The sequence below is a fragment of the Procambarus clarkii genome, chromosome 14, assembly GCF_040958095.1.
Source record: "Procambarus clarkii isolate CNS0578487 chromosome 14, FALCON_Pclarkii_2.0, whole genome shotgun sequence".
NCBI classification, from domain to species: Eukaryota; Metazoa; Arthropoda; class Malacostraca; order Decapoda; family Cambaridae; genus Procambarus; species Procambarus clarkii.
The window spans coordinates 40,699,437-40,717,953 of NC_091163.1; the positions used below are offsets into that span (position 1 = coordinate 40,699,437).

The window sequence follows — 18,517 nt, forward strand, 5'->3', positions numbered from 1 at the left end:
TGGCAGTATAAAGTCTCTTGGCAGTCCTTCCGTTTCTTTTTTTGGCTTCGTAGGTATTCTTCACTATCAGTTAAGGTTGTCTTGTCCTTTCTGTCTTGGTTGTTTCAGGACTGTTGTCTTATGCCGAATACAGTTGTCTCCTATCATGAGGCGCTGGCGGAGCCGCTACAGCTTATTTTCGGTATTGATGTAACTTCTGCTTCGTTTCGCAAGCTGTCTCGTGCGTTGTTTCACCTCCGGCCTGCTCATGCGCCGCTTGAGCTGTCCTGGTCGCTTGAAAGGGTGCTCTCTTATCTCTCTTTTCCTCGGCTTGTAGTGGGCCCCTTCTGTTCAGGATTGTTTCTCTAAGGCTCTTTTCTTGTTGGCATTGACCTCTGGGGCTCGGGTTGGGGAGCTTCATGCTCTCCTCCGGCGCTGCGGTTTCTGCTCGTTTGGTCCTGGCGGTAGGTTTGTTCGTTTGCAGCCGTCTCCTTCTTTTCTGGAGAAGAATGAGACTGCTGCTTTCCGGAGGGGTCCTTGGGTTGTTGATGCTTGATTCGTCAGGCCGGGGGTGCATCATGTGTTGTGTCCAGTTGTGGCGCTTCGCCGTTAATTGCGCGCCACGAACTCTGTAACCGGGCATGTGCTTTGGGTTGATCCGGTTTCCCTTCTTCCCTGTTCCAGGGTTGGGGTCTTCAAGGTCGTCCGCAGGGTTATTCAATCTAGCCAGACTGTGGTCTATCGCTGTGCCCATGACGTTTGCAAGTTTGCTGTCTTTGGTAATATGTCCTGGGTTGACATTCGGGCGCGAGGTTTTTGGAGATCGAACAGGGTACTGGCTGCACGTTACTTGGTAAACGTTCCTGGGCCTAGTCAGGCCTGTGTCGCTTTGGGTTGGTGGTTGCAGCTAGTTGTCTCGATTTTGCGTTAAGGGGTGAGCAGCGACTGCCTCCCAGGTAAGTCCCTATGGTTTTTATCTGTGGGAAGGTAGCTCCGGGGAGCCGACAGGCTTTCCCCAGAAAACCAGCGTTGAATGTAATGAAACGCCAATTTCTGGGCGAGTCCCAGCAACTCTCCCTTTCCCCGGTCGGCAGTTTTCCCCCGTTTTTTTATGTCCAGCCTCAGAACTAAGAGGTGGATAGCTGGCACAGGGGTCTGAGGGCTGGCGCGAAGGTTTGGTTCCCCCTCCCGGGGAGGGGAAGCTTTGCAGACGACGGTGCAGACTGACGTGTGACATCATACTCGTTTGCTCATTTCTGTTTGGGGAGTTCTATCCACTTGTTCGGCTTTTTGTAGCAATTTTCACCAGAATAGGGGTTTGTTTTGGGACACCTACCTTTCTGGGTGCCTAACCAGATCGATGGCAGACATAGAATGCTTCCAACCACACGGGGGTTTCCATAGGCCATTGCTACTCGTGCCTCTGTGAGGGGGCCAGGTTCTAGCTCGTGGTCCCTGGTAGGCCCACAGAACTCCATACACATGACTGATGCCAAAGTCTGACATTAGCATATCAGCCTGGATAGCTCCAGGGAGCCGACGGAACTCACCCAGAAAATAGCGTTGCATTACATTCAATGCCGTTTTTTTTATTCTAGTAGCATGGTAGTAGCCCATGGTACTTGACTGTACCATGGCAGTACAGGAATTAAATTTCATACCACAAGTGTGGAAAAAATTATTTAATATATTTAAAGTTTATAGAAGGTTACCTGATAGGAGGGGGAAAATTATAATGTACTTTGGTATCTTGGTGTTGGTTTGGCATGTTTGACAGATTGTGCTGGGAAAGTTGAATTTACAGCAACCATCCACATGTACCCAAAAGTGCATTTGTACTGTGTATGTGCATCAGTACTATTGATGCTCGTTTTTACACAGAAATTAATGTTTATTTTTTTTTGGTAATGAGAGAGGTTGTTTATACTTAAGTGCATCGTTTGTGTGTGCAGTGATCTCTGCCGGAGAGCGGAGAATATTCCTTCACTTGTTTGGTGGTCTGTTGTTCTGCATGCTGCTTGCCTTAAAAATTTATTTATAGTTCTTTTATTCATTTTATAGTTTTGACAATTCCATTTCTACACAATTTGTCATTAAAGATTAGTTCTTTGAATTCCTGTTTGTGTAAATTTGCTGTGCGTTGACATGGCTTTAATATGTGTATATATTAATCAGTTGTAGCTTTAATATGTATATATTAGTCAGTTGTAGCTTTAATATATATATATTAGTCACCTGCGTTACATCTCTTAACCCCCATAACTGTGCACCTAAAATTATGCTGATTTCGTAATGCACATAAAAACATCTTTACCGTAAGATATTACCGATGCTAAGGAAGACCAGCGTTGATTGTAATGAAACGCCTCTTGTTGGTTGGACCCGAGTGGCTCCCTGTAGCTAGGTGCACCGAGATGGTGTAACATGAGGAGTAACTGGATGTAACAACAACAGTAGAACCAGACCAGGTATCATCATGGTTACTGAAGGAAGCTGGAGGGATCTTGTCACCCATTAACTATAGTGTCCATCATTACACTCGAGTCTGGACATAACGCTTTCACGCAATGTAGCCGGGTCTAGCCCCTGGCACTTTACCTCATTCTAAAAAACTCTTCCTCTCACCCCCACTAACACTCCCCTTTCCACACTCTCTGCTCACCCCATGGGGTATCTTGACCTATATTTGATTCGATTCGACACTCGAGATGGGAGAGATCAGAAATCTGTTTAAGGCCGTTGTACAGTAGTTCCATATTGAAGAAAAGGGAGGCAGACATAAAGCACTAAAGTGTAGACCATGGTTGTTAGCGTGCATTTCATGCAAGATATTGGAGAAAGTCATCAGAAAAGGAATTGTGGAACATTTGGAGAGAGTAAATTTTATAACAGAGGCACAACTTGGCTCCAGGGAGAGAAAATCATGCTTAACAAACTTGACTGAATTCTATGACAAGAGAAGGAGGACTGGTTAAACTGTATCTTCCTAGACTGCCATTAAGCTCTAGATACAGTTCCTTACAAAATACTAATATGCAAGATGGGGAGATGAGCAGGGATAACAGGAATAGGCTCTAGACTAGGTACAGGAGTAACTGGTGGACAGGAAACAAAGGGTCCTGGTCAGAGAGGATAAGTTAGGCTGGAGGGTAATGGAAAGTGGTGTTCTACAGGGCTCTGTCATAGGACCATTGCTCTTTCAAATTTGTTAACGAACTCGCAGAGAAAATGAGATTGTAGTTACCTAAATGTAATTACCTAAGTGTAGTCATAGGATGAGAGCTACTCTCGTGGTGTCCCGGCTTTTCAGCACTCTGTCACATAACACTTTGAATTACTGATGATTTCGTACATGTCAATGTTTGCAGATGATGCAGAGTTAATGAGGAGCATAAGAACTGAAGAGAACTGTAGGATACTACAAGAACACCTTGACTCTGGCCACATAAGTTCATGCCAAAAAAGTGTAAAAGGAGATAGGAGACCTGTATTTATCTATACCATAAGGGCAAGGCAATTATAAGAAACAATACGACCTGGGAGTAGACATAATCCCAACACTAACACCAGAAGCTCACGTGAACAGGATAACATCAGCAGCATATGAGAATTCGGTAAACATTAAAATTTTGTTTAAGAATCTAAACAAGGAAGCTTTCAAGTCTATACACACTGCCTGCATGAGACCATTACATGAGTATGCTGCACCAACATGGAACCAACACCTTGTGAAGCATAAAAAAAGAAACTTGAGAAAGTCCAGAGGTTTGCAACTAGATTAATACCAGAATTAAGAGAGGCCTCAGCAATGAGGACAGCTTGCGGGAACACACCCTCACAACTTTAGAGGAGCAAAGAAACAGAGGATATGATTACTACATACAAGAACCTGAGGGGAATAGACAAAGTTGAGAAAGGAAGCTTATTTAAATTAAAAGGAGGTAGGACAAGAGGATATCAGTGGAAGCTCAACATGCAGTCGAGTTGAAGAGATGTAAGACGGTTCTCCTTCCTTGCACGATTGGTCGGCAAGTGAACGCATTGAAGGAAGAGGTTGTTGAAGCCAATTCCATCTACAACTTTTGGAGGAAATTATGGCTAAAACATTAATGTTGAGAGAGGATGCCAGGAATATATGGGATCCAACGAGCTGGCAACTTACGGAGTGGTCTGACACAAGGCAAAGGACTGACGATCGTTGACATGGGGAGCCAGCAGCTTCCATGGTGCTGCCACCTGCTGGTGGGCAGCTGTTACTAGGGAGAGTAACTGACTACTGACTGGGTCCACTCACCCGGGCTCTAGGAGACTCGCACCCTGGACCCCCTGCGTGTGTGAGGCCCAAGCTCTGTTGACCAAGCTATTGAGGAGTCTTTTACCAAGTGAATCACTTGCTGGGGGTGGGGGGGGGGGGGGGGGGAGTGTTTCTTTGGTGGGGTGATCATGAATTTCCTGCTCCCTGCACCTCTGTGAGGGGGGGGGGATGGGGTGGAGGGTAGGTTTTGATCTCTGAGAAGGCTATTGATGACTCCTAGTGCTAATGTGACATAGGTGTAGAACTGTCTGAGTGTAGTTAGCTACGGAGAGCCACTCCACAAAGAGGAGTCTTATTTCATTTAATGCTGGTTTTTTGTATACAGTATTTTGAGCTTTATTTAGTCTTTTCTATGATAACAAATAAAGGGCTGTAGTAATAATTGTGTTCTACATTCTGAAAAAAAAACAAGACTCCCCCCAATTACTTTTTATCTTTTAATTCATATGAATTCCTGTTTTAAAGGCTAAATATCAAAGAGCAAAAGTCCCGAGAACTTGTTTTAAGTAACCACTACTCGTGCCCTTTAAGGGGGCGGCTGGTTATTATAGTGAAAGTTGTTCAATGTCAACCAATATTAATTTTCTAGTTGTATATGAAAAGTGCTTAAATTGTCCCAAGTTTCAGTACTGCAGCGTAAATAGAAAGGGAGTTTTTTTTTTTTTTTTTTTTTTCAACGTTTTTTACACATTTTCAAGTCCACACTTCAGAACACACGTTTCAGATATAATTATTCTGTGACACTTTTCTGACACATTATCATATAATAAAGGATTTGGGGATTTAGAATTTCCAAAACATCTTTAGTTTTCCTAATACAAATGTTCAAAGTTCCCCAAAATTTTTTTGCAAATATGGCATGTTTATTGCTATTATAAAATCAATAAATGAACTTAGAGAAAAATGAAAGCCCCACAATGTAGAGACATGCCCTCCACATATACTGTGTAAGTTTCATGTAAATTGAATAAAAAAGGAATCAGTTTTGTAAACGTTTGTGTCAATTGAAAAAAAAACAGAAATGAATAAAGTCTAAGGTTCTAAAATCTGTGGCTGAGGTTGACGTCAACCAATTTTCTCCAAAATTGGCATCCTTACAGATAGGCTTACGTACAGTCAGGTGTGTAAGTTTGATGTGGCATCCTTACAGATAGGCTTACGTACAGTCAGGTGTGTAAGTTTGATGCAAATCGCCAAAAAAAAAATTAAAAAAAAAATATTTAAAAAAAAAAAAGAAGAAAAATCTTTTTTTTTCTGGGGGGAGCCCCGTCGGCTCCCCGGAGCTATCCCAGGCTGATATGCTAATGTCAGACTTTGGCATCAGTCATGTGTATGGAGTTCTTAGGCCTACCGGGGACCACGGCCAGAACCGGGCCCCCTCAGAGAGGCAAGGGGAGCAATGGCCTATAGAAGCCCCCGTGTAGTTGGAAGCATTCTATGTCTGCCATCGACCGGAACAGGCACCCAGAAAGGTAAGCGCCCCAAAACAAACCCCTATTCTGGTTAAAATTGCTACCTAATACCGAACTAGTGGATAGAACTCCCCAACCGAAAACAAGCAAATTAGTGTGACGTCACACACTGCCGCGCCGCTGTCTGCGCAGCTCCCCCCTCCCCGGGAGGGGGAAGGCGGAGCCCCAGACCCCCCGCGCCGGCTACCCACACCTCAGTTCTTGAGGCTGATGCTATAGGCGATGGTCGTGTGCTCTGGCTCCGGTGTCGCTACTGCACTGTGCTTTGAGTGTGGTGTTAGTTTTGTGGGTGCGAGAGCCAGGAGTTATCTTCAGTACTCGGGCTGCATGCGCCTAGGGCTGCCTTCCCTAGGTGCCCTGTAAGTACTGCCCTTGGGGCTTGGGGCCACCTTCCACAGGCTCCTCGGGGTCTGCCTCTGCTGGTCCGTTTTACCTTTCGGTTTTTCGGCCGCCTGTTGGGCTCTTGGGTGTTCTGTTCTCCCTTGTTACCGGCAGGTAAGAGGCAGTTTGCACTGGTAGGGGCGCAGGGTGCTGCTCAGCTTGTACTTCCCGACATCGCGGCCGGCTCTGTTCCTTGGGGTTCGCTGTCCTCTTGCGGGGTTTTGTTTTTCTTTTTGTTTTTGCCTGGTGGGGGGTTCTGTCATTTTATTCAGTTTGTTTTTGCCCTTCCACTGTTCTCCTCGGTGGCGCCCCCTGCTAGGTCCCCGTGAGTGTACACGTCCCTGGGGTTCAGCTTTAGAAGTTTGCTTGGTAGTTTTGGGCGCCGGTTTGCAGCACCCTGCCTGGGACTACCTGAGCGCGAGTCCTCTTACAGTAAACGCTCAGGACCCTGGGAATCCCCTAGGGGGCGCGTGGGTCCGATGGATGTGACCCCGGAGTCCCCACTCGCTGTGTGCGAGTTTGAGGGTTGCTCGGTCCCCTTGTCTCAGGGTGACCCTCATTGTTTTTGCCTCTGCCACGCTGCCTGTTGGGTCGGTGATACTTTCGACCCTGAGTCCTGTGAGTGTTGCTGCTTGCTTGTGACTCAATTTACCCATTCCTCTGATGATTCTATTCGGGTACAGGCGGCACGTGCGTTGCAGTCTAGGTTTCGTCTGTTGCAACGCGCTCGGTTGGTTGCTTCCCCGGATGCCCCGGGGCTGCCCCGCTTTGCTTTTCGAGACCCGGACTTGGGGGTGGGGGTCGCTTCGATCCTGGTTCAGTCCGCACCTCCTCGTCCTTCCCCTTCTGTTCGTTCTGGTCCCCCGCCCCTGCTTCCGGCCCCGAAGCGTCTGAGGGTTTCGGGGTCGGAGCAGGGGTTACTTGATCTCGAGACTCGGGCAGCTTCGGGGGTTGCCCCTTCCGGGGGGGCGGCAGAGGCATTCGAGTCTTGTCTCCCGGCCGAAGCTTCAGGGTCTGACCAGTGGGCCCCCCTTCCTCCAGCTTTTCCGGCTGCTCCGTCCTTGTCTTGTGGGGTCGGGGCTTGGGGAGAGGACTCGGCCTCGGGTCCTGTGGTGACGGACCTCGAGGCTGGGGAGGGGCTGACTTGGGGGCCTTGGGCCCCGCTGGACCCCGCCTGGGTTTTTCTTCCCACTGAGCGGGGCTTATTGTTACAAGGAGTGGGGTTTTCTTTCCCCCCCTCTGCGTACGAGTTGGATTTGGTGTCGGCCCCTCCCCGGGTACGGTTCCGTGTTCCCCCGGGTACGTCGGTTCTGTCCTTCCGGAGGTTTTCGGCTTATCGCATCCAACCTGGTGTGGTGCGAGCGGCCTTTGCAGCTTACCTCCTGCGTGACCCGGATTATGCCTCGGAAATGGATCCGTCCACGTTCAGGTTTGGGACTTCGTTCCCTTTCTGGCTCCGTTACGAGGTTCCGGAGTCATCCTGGCTAGCAGACTGCCCCTTGTTTGGTCTGGATTCCTGGCATTCCTTCTGTCGTTCCCGCACGCTGGAGTGGCGGGAAGCTTCCACGGTGCTTCAGGTTTTCCTGGGGGGTGAACTTGAGTACCTGAATGAGTGCTTGTTTGCCCCTGCCCTTCCCCGCGATGTGGGCGTTATTCAGCTCCATGTGCAGGTTCCCTCCCTTTCGGCGGCGCTCGTGGCGGAGGACTTGCGCGCTCGGGGCCTTTTGTGTTCGGCCTTGCGGTTCTTTTCCCTCCTGGAGCTGTCTTCGGATTGGCTCGTGGAGGATGTGGGGACGCTTGGGTCCGTCCCGGGGTCCGGCACCTTGTCCTCGGCTGCGCGTTCGTCGGCTGCCTTGTTGAAGCTGTTCACGCCGATTTTGCGGGATGCGGTTTCCCTGTTCTATGCTTCCCGTCTCGCGTGTCGGCAGGCGGTGCTGGGTTCCTCCGTGGAATCTGCTTGGGCTCTGGCTCTTAGGCGTTCTTCACCTTTTTGTCCTCTCCTGTTTGGGGAGTCGGCCGTGGCGCAGTTTATTCAGGCTGCGTCGGCGGCTTGTCGTCCGATGTCGGACTTGTTGGTTTTCCGGGGGTCCCGGGGTGGGTCTTCCCGGAAAGGTCGTGCCAGGGCTCGGGGTTCCTCTCGTCGTGGTAGGCCTCTGGTGTCAGGTTTGGGGTTGGCTCCTCCTGCGGACCCTCCCTCGTCTGGTCGGCGCGGTGTTCGCGCTGTGCGGGGTTCTGGGTCTCGTAAGGGTCGCCGGCCCTTTCGCGGTTTGCCCCTTTGACGGGGCGATGGGGGGGCGGCTTGCGCTGTTCGCCCGCGCCTGGTCCCACGATTCGTGGGCCTTTCGGGTCGTGTCTCGCGGCCTGCGGTGGCGTTGGGTGGCCCCTCCCCCCTTTGGGGGGTCGGGGCTGGCGGGGCAGGCTTCTTCCCCTGCGCTCTGTCGAGTCGTCTTGGAGTGGGTACGCTTGGGCGTCGTCGAAACGACGTCGTCCCTCAGATGGGTTTCCCGTCTGTTTCCGGTTCCGAAACGGGACTGCGCGGACCTGCGGTTCATTCTGGACTTGTCCCGTCTGAACCCCTGGGTTCATTGCCCCTCCTTTCGGATGACTACGCTGTCTCAGGTTCGGCTCCTCTTGGAGCCGGGTGCTTGGATGGTGTCCCTGGACCTCCGGGACGCTTATTGGCATGTCCCGATTCATCCGCGGTTCAGGGACTGGCTCGGTTTTGTAGTGGGGCGTCTGAGTTACCGCTTTCGTTGTCTCCCGTTCGGGTTGAACCTGGCACCTCGCGTGTTCACACGCCTTACACGGGTTGTGGTGGCTCGTTTGCGTCTCCTCGGTGTTCGGGTGTTGGCCTACCTCGACGACTGGCTGGTTTGGGCTCCCAGCCAGTCAGCTTGCTTGCTAGCCAGGGATTTGGTTCTTTCCCAGCTCGCCGGGTTCGGGTTCTTGGTGAACTGGAGGAAGTCCCATCTGGTTCCCTCTCAGGTTCGGACTTGGCTGGGTCTCGTGTGGGACTCTCGGACCGCCTCCTTGTCTCTCCCTCCGGAGTCTCTCCTGCGGCTGCAGTCCCGCCTTCGTCTGTTTCTGGAGGGCCCTCGGGTCACCCGGCGGTTGCTCGAGGGGCTGTGCGGGAGCCTGAACTTTGCGATGGTGGTCTACCCGCCGGGTCGGGTTTGGCTTCGACGGCTGTTCTGGTTCCTTCGGGGTTCCCCCTTCCGCCTCTCTCGCGATCGCAGAGTTCGACCCCCGGGGGACTTGCGTCGGTTGCTGCGTCACCGGCTTCCTCTTTGGGTTTTTCGGGGTTCAGTGCCTTGGCGCCTACCCGAGCCCTCGCTCGATGTGTACACGGATGCGTCGTCTCTCGGCTGGGGTTTTGTGACCAGTGCTCACCAGGCCGGCCAGGGGCGTTGGGATCCGTCCTTCCGTCGAGCTCACAGTACGGTGCGGGAATTCGCGGCAGTGTGGTTTGCTCTGGGGAGGATTCGGGTGGCCCGCGGATCGACGATTCGGCTCCATTCGGACTGCTCTCCGGTGGTTCATTGCCTGAACCGCGGGGGTTCGATGCGGTCCTTGTCTCTTTGGGGTTGGTCGCTTCGGGTGACTCGTCTGCTGAGTTCTCGGGGTTTGGCTCTCCTGGCGGTTCACGTACGGGGCGTGTCCAACGTCTTGGCCGACGCCCTGTCTCGCTTCGTTCCCCTCTCCACGGAGTGGACGGTCGACGACCAGTCCTTCCGTTGGCTTTGCCAGACGTTCGGGCGCCCCGAGGTGGACCTCTTCGCGTCGGCGTGGTCGCGGCGTCTTCCCGTTTATGCGGCGCCCTTCCCCGATTGCGAGGCCGTCGGGGTCGATGCCTTTCGGCTCGACTGGTCGAGGTGGGGGTTCCTGTACCTCTTTCCCCCAGTTCGGCTGTTGCTCCAGGTCCTGACTCGCTTAGAGACTTACCGGGGGAGAGTTGTCCTTCTGGCCCCTTGGTGGCCGGCCCAGCCTTGGTTTCAGGCGCTGGTTGCTCGGTGTCCGAACCCGAGGGTTTTCCCGCGGCTCCGCCTCTTTCAGCAGATCGGGCCGGTACGTCACGTAGCTGGTTCGATCTTCTCCTCGAGTCTTCGCGTATGGTTTTTTTTGACTTGAGTCTATCATCATCTCTATGGTGATCAGGTGGCCTCCTTGTTGGTGTCCCACCTGAGGGCTTCTTCTCGGCGGCAGTATGAAGTTTCCTGGCGGTCCTTCCGTTTCTTTTTGCGTCTTCGTCGTGTTAGCTCCTTGTCTGTTCGGGTGGTCTTGTCCTTCCTCTCGTGGTTGTTTCAGGACCGTCATCTTATGCCTAACACTGTCGCTTCGTATCGTGCGGCGCTGGCGGAGCCGCTTCAGCTTGCTTTCGGTATCGATGTTACGTCTGCGCCGTTTCGCAAGCTGTCTCGTGCATTGTTTCACCTCCGGCCTGCTCATGCGTCGCCTGAGCCGTCCTGGTCTTTGGACAGAGTGCTCGCTTTCCTTTCATCTCCTCGTTTCGTTGTGGCCCCTTCGGTCCAGGATTGTTTTTCCAAGGCACTTTTCTTGTTGGCTTTGGCCTCTGGGGGTCGGGTGGGGGAGCTTCATGCTCTCCTCCGGCGCAGGGGTTTCTGCTCTTTTGGTCGTGGTGATAGTTTTGTTCGTTTGCAGCCGTCTCCTTCTTTTCTGGCGAAGAATGAGACTGCTGCGTTCCGGAGGGGTCCATGGGTGGTTGATGCTTGGTTGGTCAGGCCGGGGGTGCATCATGTTTTGTGTCCGGTTGCGGCGCTTCGCCGTTATTTGCGCGCCACAGCTTCTGTGTCCGGGGACGCGCTGTGGGTTGATCCGGTTTCCCTTCTTCCCTGTTCGCGGGTTCGGGTCTCTCAGGTCGTCCGCAGGGTTATTAGGTCTAGCCAGCCTGCGGTCTATCCCCGTGCCCATGACGTTCGTAAGTTCGCGGCTCTTGCTGCCGTCTTTGGGAATATGTCTTGGTCTGATATTCGGGCGCGGGGATTTTGGCGGTCGAACAGGGTCCTGGCTGCTCGTTACCTTGTAAATGTCCCTGGCCCTCGTCGGGCCTGTGTTGCTTTGGGTCGGCGGTTGCAGCCAGTTGTCTCGGCTTCGAGTTGAGGGGTGAGCGACGACCGCCTCCCGGGTAAGTCCCTCTTTTTCTGTCTGTGGGTAGTTAGCTCCGGGGAGCCGACGGGGCTCCCCCCAGAAAACCAGCGTTGAATGTAATGAAACGCCATTTTCTGGGTGAGTCCCGGAGGCTCCCCGGCATCCCTCCCTCCCTCCGGTCGGCGGTTTTTCGCGTTTTTGACATCCAGCCTCAAGAACTGAGGTGTGGGTAGCCGGCGCGGGGGGTCTGGGGCTCCCCCTTCCCCCTCCCGGGGAGGGGGGAGCTGCGCAGACAGCGGCGCGGCAGTGTGTGACGTCACACTAATTTGCTTGTTTTCGGTTGGGGAGTTCTATCCACTAGTTCGGTATTAGGTAGCAATTTTAACCAGAATAGGGGTTTGTTTTGGGGCGCTTACCTTTCTGGGTGCCTGTTCCGGTCGATGGCAGACATAGAATGCTTCCAACTACACGGGGGCTTCTATAGGCCATTGCTCCCCTTGCCTCTCTGAGGGGGCCCGGTTCTGGCCGTGGTCCCCGGTAGGCCTAAGAACTCCATACACATGACTGATGCCAAAGTCTGACATTAGCATATCAGCCTGGGATAGCTCCGGGGAGCCTCCGGGACTCACCCAGAAAATGGCGTTTCATTACATTCAACGCTGGTTTTTTTTTTTTTTTCTTAAAATTTTTTTCCAATTAAACTAATAATAATATTTGTTTAATATATGCTATTGTGATAGCAAAGAGTCGTAGTTATGATTTCAGTTGACACTTTTGATTGATAATCGATTTTGACCATTTTTACATAATTTTCACAACTACTTCAATATTTTTGTTCTCCCTTCCTATTTATGCTACGATGCTGAAACTTGGACCAGATGAAACACTTTTCATATAGAACTTGTCAAAAAAGTTTGATTGAAATCGAACGAGTTTTCATTTTTGCATTTTTGGACCCAGATGCCAACCAGACGCCCCCTTAACTCTAGATGTGGTTTTGATTTTCTGGGCCAGGAAGCCTGTCAGTTATCAAGGCCCCTCTAGACCACCACCTGACCTTCCTCTGGATGTCGCCCACATCTCCTACCTAACCTCCAGGTGGTAGATGACTGGCATAGGTTGCCATCCAACATAGAAGTGGATGGTATAGCTTTAACAGTTGGCTTGATAGTTACATGAGAGAGAGAGGGTGGATCAAGGTGGTCATTATGCAGAATGGGTCGAGTGAACCACTGCAGTGACTCGTACTTATGATTTAAATGTGTACTGCTATATAGCCGTTCTGGCTTAGCACTTATACAGTACTTACAATACTGATTGGACTAACAATTTATAGTACAGTAGTAGATTTAATGTATTGTAGTTTGCTTTGATCAAAATAATACTCTACTGATGTATATATATTACTGTATTATTATTATTATTTTTTTTTTTTTTTTTGCAGACTCCAAGGCACGGCCGAAATGGTGGTTCATCGGACATGTCAGTTCCAGCTTCCCCAGGAGGAGGAGCATCAAACGTCACTCATCAAAGTGACACTGTTTCTCTTCCTGGTACACCCTTGAGCAACGCTTCAGCCATCAGCAGGTCATCGGATGCATCAGTCAGCTCGGCCTCTTCAACAAGAGCTCTTCTCTCGCATCCAATGGATAGCTCACCTGCCAGCATTGTCTAAACAATTTACTAGCCCTTATATGCTAGGTGTACTTGAACCAGATCTACGGTGGAAAATGCGCTAAAATACGCATGCGTGTGTGTGAATGTGCACGTGTTTTTGCATGTGTGCGCTCTCGTGCGTATGTTTGCTTGCCTGTCACTGACTATGGGAGAGTGAGACGTAGCTCTTTGTGCCCTGCCGCCTAACCGTTTACGCGGTTAGGAGGCAGAGTATGATTACATGCTGATTACCCCTCTTAACATTGTTTTCATCCTATTTCTCTTAAAAGTTACTGATGTTATTGGTTTCGACAACCCCTTTCTTCAATGCATTCCACTTGCCAACCACCTGTACAGGGAACAAGAACCTTTTTGCATCTCTTTCATATAATTGCTCGTTCAGCTTTCATTGATGTCACTTTGTCCTACCTCGTTTTAATTTAAATAGGCTTCCTTTGTCACTTTGTCTATACCCCGAGGCTCTCGTCATTATCGGATGCCGTTTCTTCTCTGTACTGTACATAGAAAATATAAATTTGAGTACAATAATTTTTGTTTACATTAATAATCAATATAAATCCCAGTATGCTTGAATCTCTCTATGCAAACACCTAATCCATGTCACAAGGAGTTAGGCAATCGTAACAAAATTGGATTTCATTTAGTTTTGTTGGGTATTGGTTTCTTAAGCATATCGAGGTCCCAGAAGACCGACGACAAACTTTTCCGTGGATTCTGCCCACGACAATCTTCTAACTTGCTGCTATATTGGCTGTCAGTTCAATGAAAGCATCAGATATAAGAACACTTGTCCGTATATCTTCTCCTGATTGGGAATCAAACCCAGGACCATACGGTTGTGAGCTACCTGTGTTACAGGACCACCTCCCTCGCACCTTTACTCAGAAAATTACATCACTTCAAATATGCCAATATAACCACCAGCTTTGATCATCATAACATGTTAAATAAATAACCAAATGCAAGATATAAAGTGAAATGAAGAATAAGAAATTTTGGTCCTTGATTCTTATTGAGTCATGATAAGAGGTTCATGGCAGACCAAAATGTCATCTCTCGTTTCATTACAAATTTGTGGGTCGGGCTATTCTCATTCTCCGCATATTACAATAGTTTCATTACATAAATAATAAATATAAGCAGTTGATCCAAGTTAATTTTTATTGTACTTGAAGGCAGCGCAGGTCTTCCTCTGTCTTAAATATTTAAAAACTTGTAAATAGACGTTACTGCTGAATTTCATTACATTCTAGCACCATAAGCACAATTATTATTTTTCACTGGTGTTGTCAGTTCCAGTTTTGTTTGCTACACTCCTAAACATATCTGGTACTGGTATTTATACAAGTGTCGTGACGCTTATTTTGGTTTATAGCAACAGAAGATTTATACCGTGACCTAATTAAGTTTCAAGGCATGGTAGTACTGCTTAGGTAATACAATATATACTGTATATAGGTAATACAAATTTTGTTCCACAATTTAATAAGCATGGTATATGGATATTTAAACATGTGTGTGTGTGTACTTTACAATATTAGAATACAGTACACCCTCCAAACTCCAGACCTGCATATAACAGATTTCTAAAAACTTAAAGAAATTACCCCCACCATCATAACCAAATCTTCCCCGTAGATGTGACGTAGAGATGAATCGGTGAAAGTGATAAGCATAGAGCTGGTAAGAAGGCATGTGAATGATGGGGTAAGGATGCAGGAAGACTAGAGCAGAGGTTAGGATAAAAGGTGTAGGAGGGGGAGATACAGGGTAGTAGCCCAACCACTTCGGATGTTTGGCTGATCATGATACCGTTGTGTGAATTTGTGTGTGAGGATGTACAGATTTGTTTGGACAAAATCTGGACCCCCCAGGAGGGGGTGAGGTACAGACTGCCACGCTATTTCCCTGTAACATAGAAATTCATTCATACTTTTTTATAATATTTCTATATACTGTATTGCATTAAATATACACAATACAGTAATGCATTTGTATTTTATAAATATTTTGCACTGTTTGTGTTGAACATGTTGTACAAAAAATGTACTTGTTCCCTGTTTTTGTGGGAAACCAGACTCGCTGTGAGGGCACTTGTACCAAACACGTTTTTCTTACATGAGTATACTGGCTTTTCTTTGAGTTTATGATAGCAGTATATGATGGCCATGTCCACCATGTCCCTTGGTGGACATGGCCATGCCATCTGGCAATAGTAGCATGGGCACATCAAGCAGAGATGAAACTTCCTTGCCATTGACACAGCCGAGTTATTAGAGAAGCATGATCACGACTAGGGAGGCAAGCAAGAGACCAGGTGATTGGTTAGTAATGTTTCCGACGTTAAAATGACACAAACCATGAGCATTGAGATCTTGAAGGCCAGTTAGGGTGGCTCCGCATGTGAGGAAGCTTCTACAGTACGTAAACATATTTTGCTGCACCTGGTTTACCAAGACCAGCTGTGTTACAGAAAGGCAAGTGAATAAAATTAATGTTGTATAATTTGTTCATGCATATTATTTATATAAAAAAATATTTATAATTGATTATATATATTGTCTAAATGTGCAGAAACTTTATCCTTTGCTATAAGATTAAAATCCAGAAATATAGTGACAAATAGCCAAAAAGAAAAGGGGACATTCATTCGGAAACCCATATTTCACATACAGTAACTTGAGATGATTTCGGGGCTTAGCGTCCCTGCGGCCCGGTCCTTGACCAGACCTCCACATAAACCCAGAATGGCTCTGGTCTAATGTTCTTGATTTTGGAGGGTTCACTATATTTAGAAAGATAAAAATGACCAAATTATAGCTCTTAAGTACTCATGTGTGCATGAAAGTATGCACAACATGCATACATACTTGCATAGACAAATATTTTTCTGTGATAATTGAAATGTATGAGTGCAGTAATATTACCCATGTAATTATTTATTAGCTTAGTTTTGCAAATTAATAAAGTATTTTGTTTTGTGTAAGGACATGAGAAGAATAAGGAGTCACTCTTACCATGACGTCCAACCACTTAGACTGGATGGTAGGGCAATGGTCTCGCTTATTACCGGTCACTGTTCAATCCTCGACCGTGCGAGTGGTTGGGCATCATTCCTTTCCTCCGTTCCATCCCAGTTCCTTATCCTCGCACCCCCTTCCAAGTGCTATATAGTCGTAATGGCTTGGCACTTTCTCCTGATCATTACCCTCTACCATGTTTGTAACTGATCATTACCCTTTACCATGGCTGTAACATGGTGTATTTGTGGCCCTGATATTATATTTTTGTTGGAAACATAACTAGTTATTTACCTGTAAAATCTAATAAAAATACAAATCTTGTTGGTGCCTCTCCTTATCTCCCTTGTCTTTATCTCCTTTCTTCTCTTTCATGTCACCCCCCTCCCCTCCCATTAACCCCCTTCACCCCCCCCTCCCCTCCCATTAACCCCCTTCACCTCTGTGTGTGTCCATCCCCTGCATACACTGGATATATAGAATTTACAAATTCACAATATCACAAAAATCTGATATATTTATGAAGTCCCAGCATGCTATTGGTGGCATGCTGGGACTGTACACTCGTTTCTGTTCGACCTCAGTATTTTCTCAATACTGTATATGTACGTATATACATACTGTATGTACACAACATACAGAATACAGTAATCCTAAAGACTACACACCCAAGCTCATGTAATTACCTAAGTGTAATTAGTAAAGTGTAGTTAAAGGATGATAGCTGTGCTCGTGGTGTCCCATTTTTCCAGTACAATTTTGTCATGTGACACATTGAAACTACTGACGATTTTGACATCCACCGCCTTCTCACGAAACATGATCTAACTTGTCTACCACTCTATTTGCAAAAGAAAACTGTAATATTTTTTCTGGGGAGATCCCCGTCGGCTCCCCAGAGCTATCCAGGCTGATATGCTAATGTCAGACTTTGGCATCAGTCATGTGTATGGAGTTCTGTGGGCCTACCGGGGACCATGAGCCAGAACCTGGTCCCCTCAGAGAGGCACGAGGAGCAATGGCCTGTAGATACCCTCGTGTGGTTAGAAGCATTCTATGTCTGCCATCGACCAGGTTAGGCACCCAGAAAGGTAAGCATCCCAAAACAAACTCCTATTCTGGTGAAAATTGCTACAAAAAGCCGAACAAGTGGATAGAACTACCCAAACAGAAACGAGCAAACGAGCTTGATGACACACTGCCCCCGTCTGCACAGCTCCCCCCCTCCCAAGGAGGGGGAAGGGGGAGCCCCAGACCCCCACGCTGGCCATCCACTCCTCAGTTCTGAGGCTGATGCTATAGGCAGAGGTCGTGTGCTCTGTCTCCAGTGTTTGTTTCAGCACTGTGCCTTATGTGTGGTGACTGTCTTCTAGGTGGTGTGCAAGCGAAGAGATTTTCTTCAGTACTCGGGCTGCATGCGCCTAGGGCTCCCTTAGGTGCCCAGTAAGTACTGTTCTTGAGGCCACTTTCCACAAGTTCCTTGGGTTCTGCCCCTGCTAGGCCATTTGCTGCTCGGTTTTTGGCCGCCCTTTGTGTGCTTGGGTGTTTTGTCTCCCTTGTTTACCTTAGAGTAGGGGCAGTTTGCACGGGTACGGGACACAGGGTACTGCACAGCTCTGTTCCATCTGGGTACGCTGTCATCTTGCGGGGTTTTCTTTTTCTTTTTCTTTTCCTGCCTGGTGGGGGGGGGGCCTGCCTTGGTGGTTGTCCCCCCCCTGAGTACGATTACTGGGTACTAATTCTCGTCAGGTGGTGCCCCCTGTTAGGGGGGCACCACCCCCTAACCCCGGGGTACACTCCTGGGGGGTACCCCCGGGAGTGTACACGTCCCGGGGGTTCAGCTCTTAGTGAGTCGTTTCATAGATTTGGGCGCCGATTAGCAGTACCCTGCCTGAGCTTCCCTGAACATGAGTTCCGTCTCAGAACCCTGGGAATAAGGCGTCTGACAGCTTGGTGGACATCGCTTCGGATTCGTAGTCCTGAGGTTCCGGGTTCGATCCCCAGTGTGGAGGAAGAGACAAATGGGCAAAATGTTTCTTTCACCCTGATGCCCCTGTTACCTAGCAGTAAATAGGTACCTGGGAGTTAGACAGCTGCTATGGGCTGCTTCCTGGGGGTGTGTAACAAAAAAGGAGGCCTGGTCGGGGACCGGGCCGCAGGGACACTAAGCCCTGAAATCATTTCAAGATTACTTCAAGATAAGAAGATCCCCAAGGGGGCGTGTGGGTCCGATGGATGTGACCCCTGAGTTCTCCCTCGCTTTGTGCGAGTTCGAGGGTTGCTCTGTCCCCTTGTCTCTGGGTGACTCTCATTGTTTTTGCCCCTGTCGCGCTGCCTGTTGAGTCGGTGACACCTTCGACCCAGAGCCCTGCGAGTTTTGTTGCTTGCTGGTGACTCAGTTTACCCAGTCTAGTGATGACAATCTTTGGGTACAGGCAGCACAAGCGTTGCATGTTAGGTTTAGGTTGTTGCAACGCGCTAGGTTGGTTGCTACGTCAGATGCCCCGAGGCTCAGAATAGACCTAAAACGTTGATAAAGCGAGAGGGGCTATTTAGTAAATTCAATT

General features: G+C 48.9%; 1 protein-coding gene across 12 annotated transcripts in view; it reads left to right on the top strand.

Moving 5' to 3' along the window:
• Mrgn1 (Mahogunin ring finger 1) overlaps nucleotides 1-16,274 on the top strand; it is a 153,430-nt gene extending 137,156 nt beyond the window's left edge. For 11 of the 12 annotated variants that reach the window (XR_011228479.1, XM_045763015.2, XM_069324529.1 and 8 more), the window contains one exon: nucleotides 12,698-16,274. Coding sequence is in view for 10 of the 12 variants with exons in the window: in XM_045763015.2 (XP_045618971.2) it covers nucleotides 12,698-12,928 (231 nt within the window). In the remaining 2 variants the exon portion in view is untranslated. The remainder of the gene's footprint in view (nucleotides 1-12,697) is intronic. The other variant, XR_011228478.1, reaches the window with a different exon arrangement.
• The last annotated feature ends 2,243 nt before the right edge of the window (nucleotides 16,275-18,517 follow it).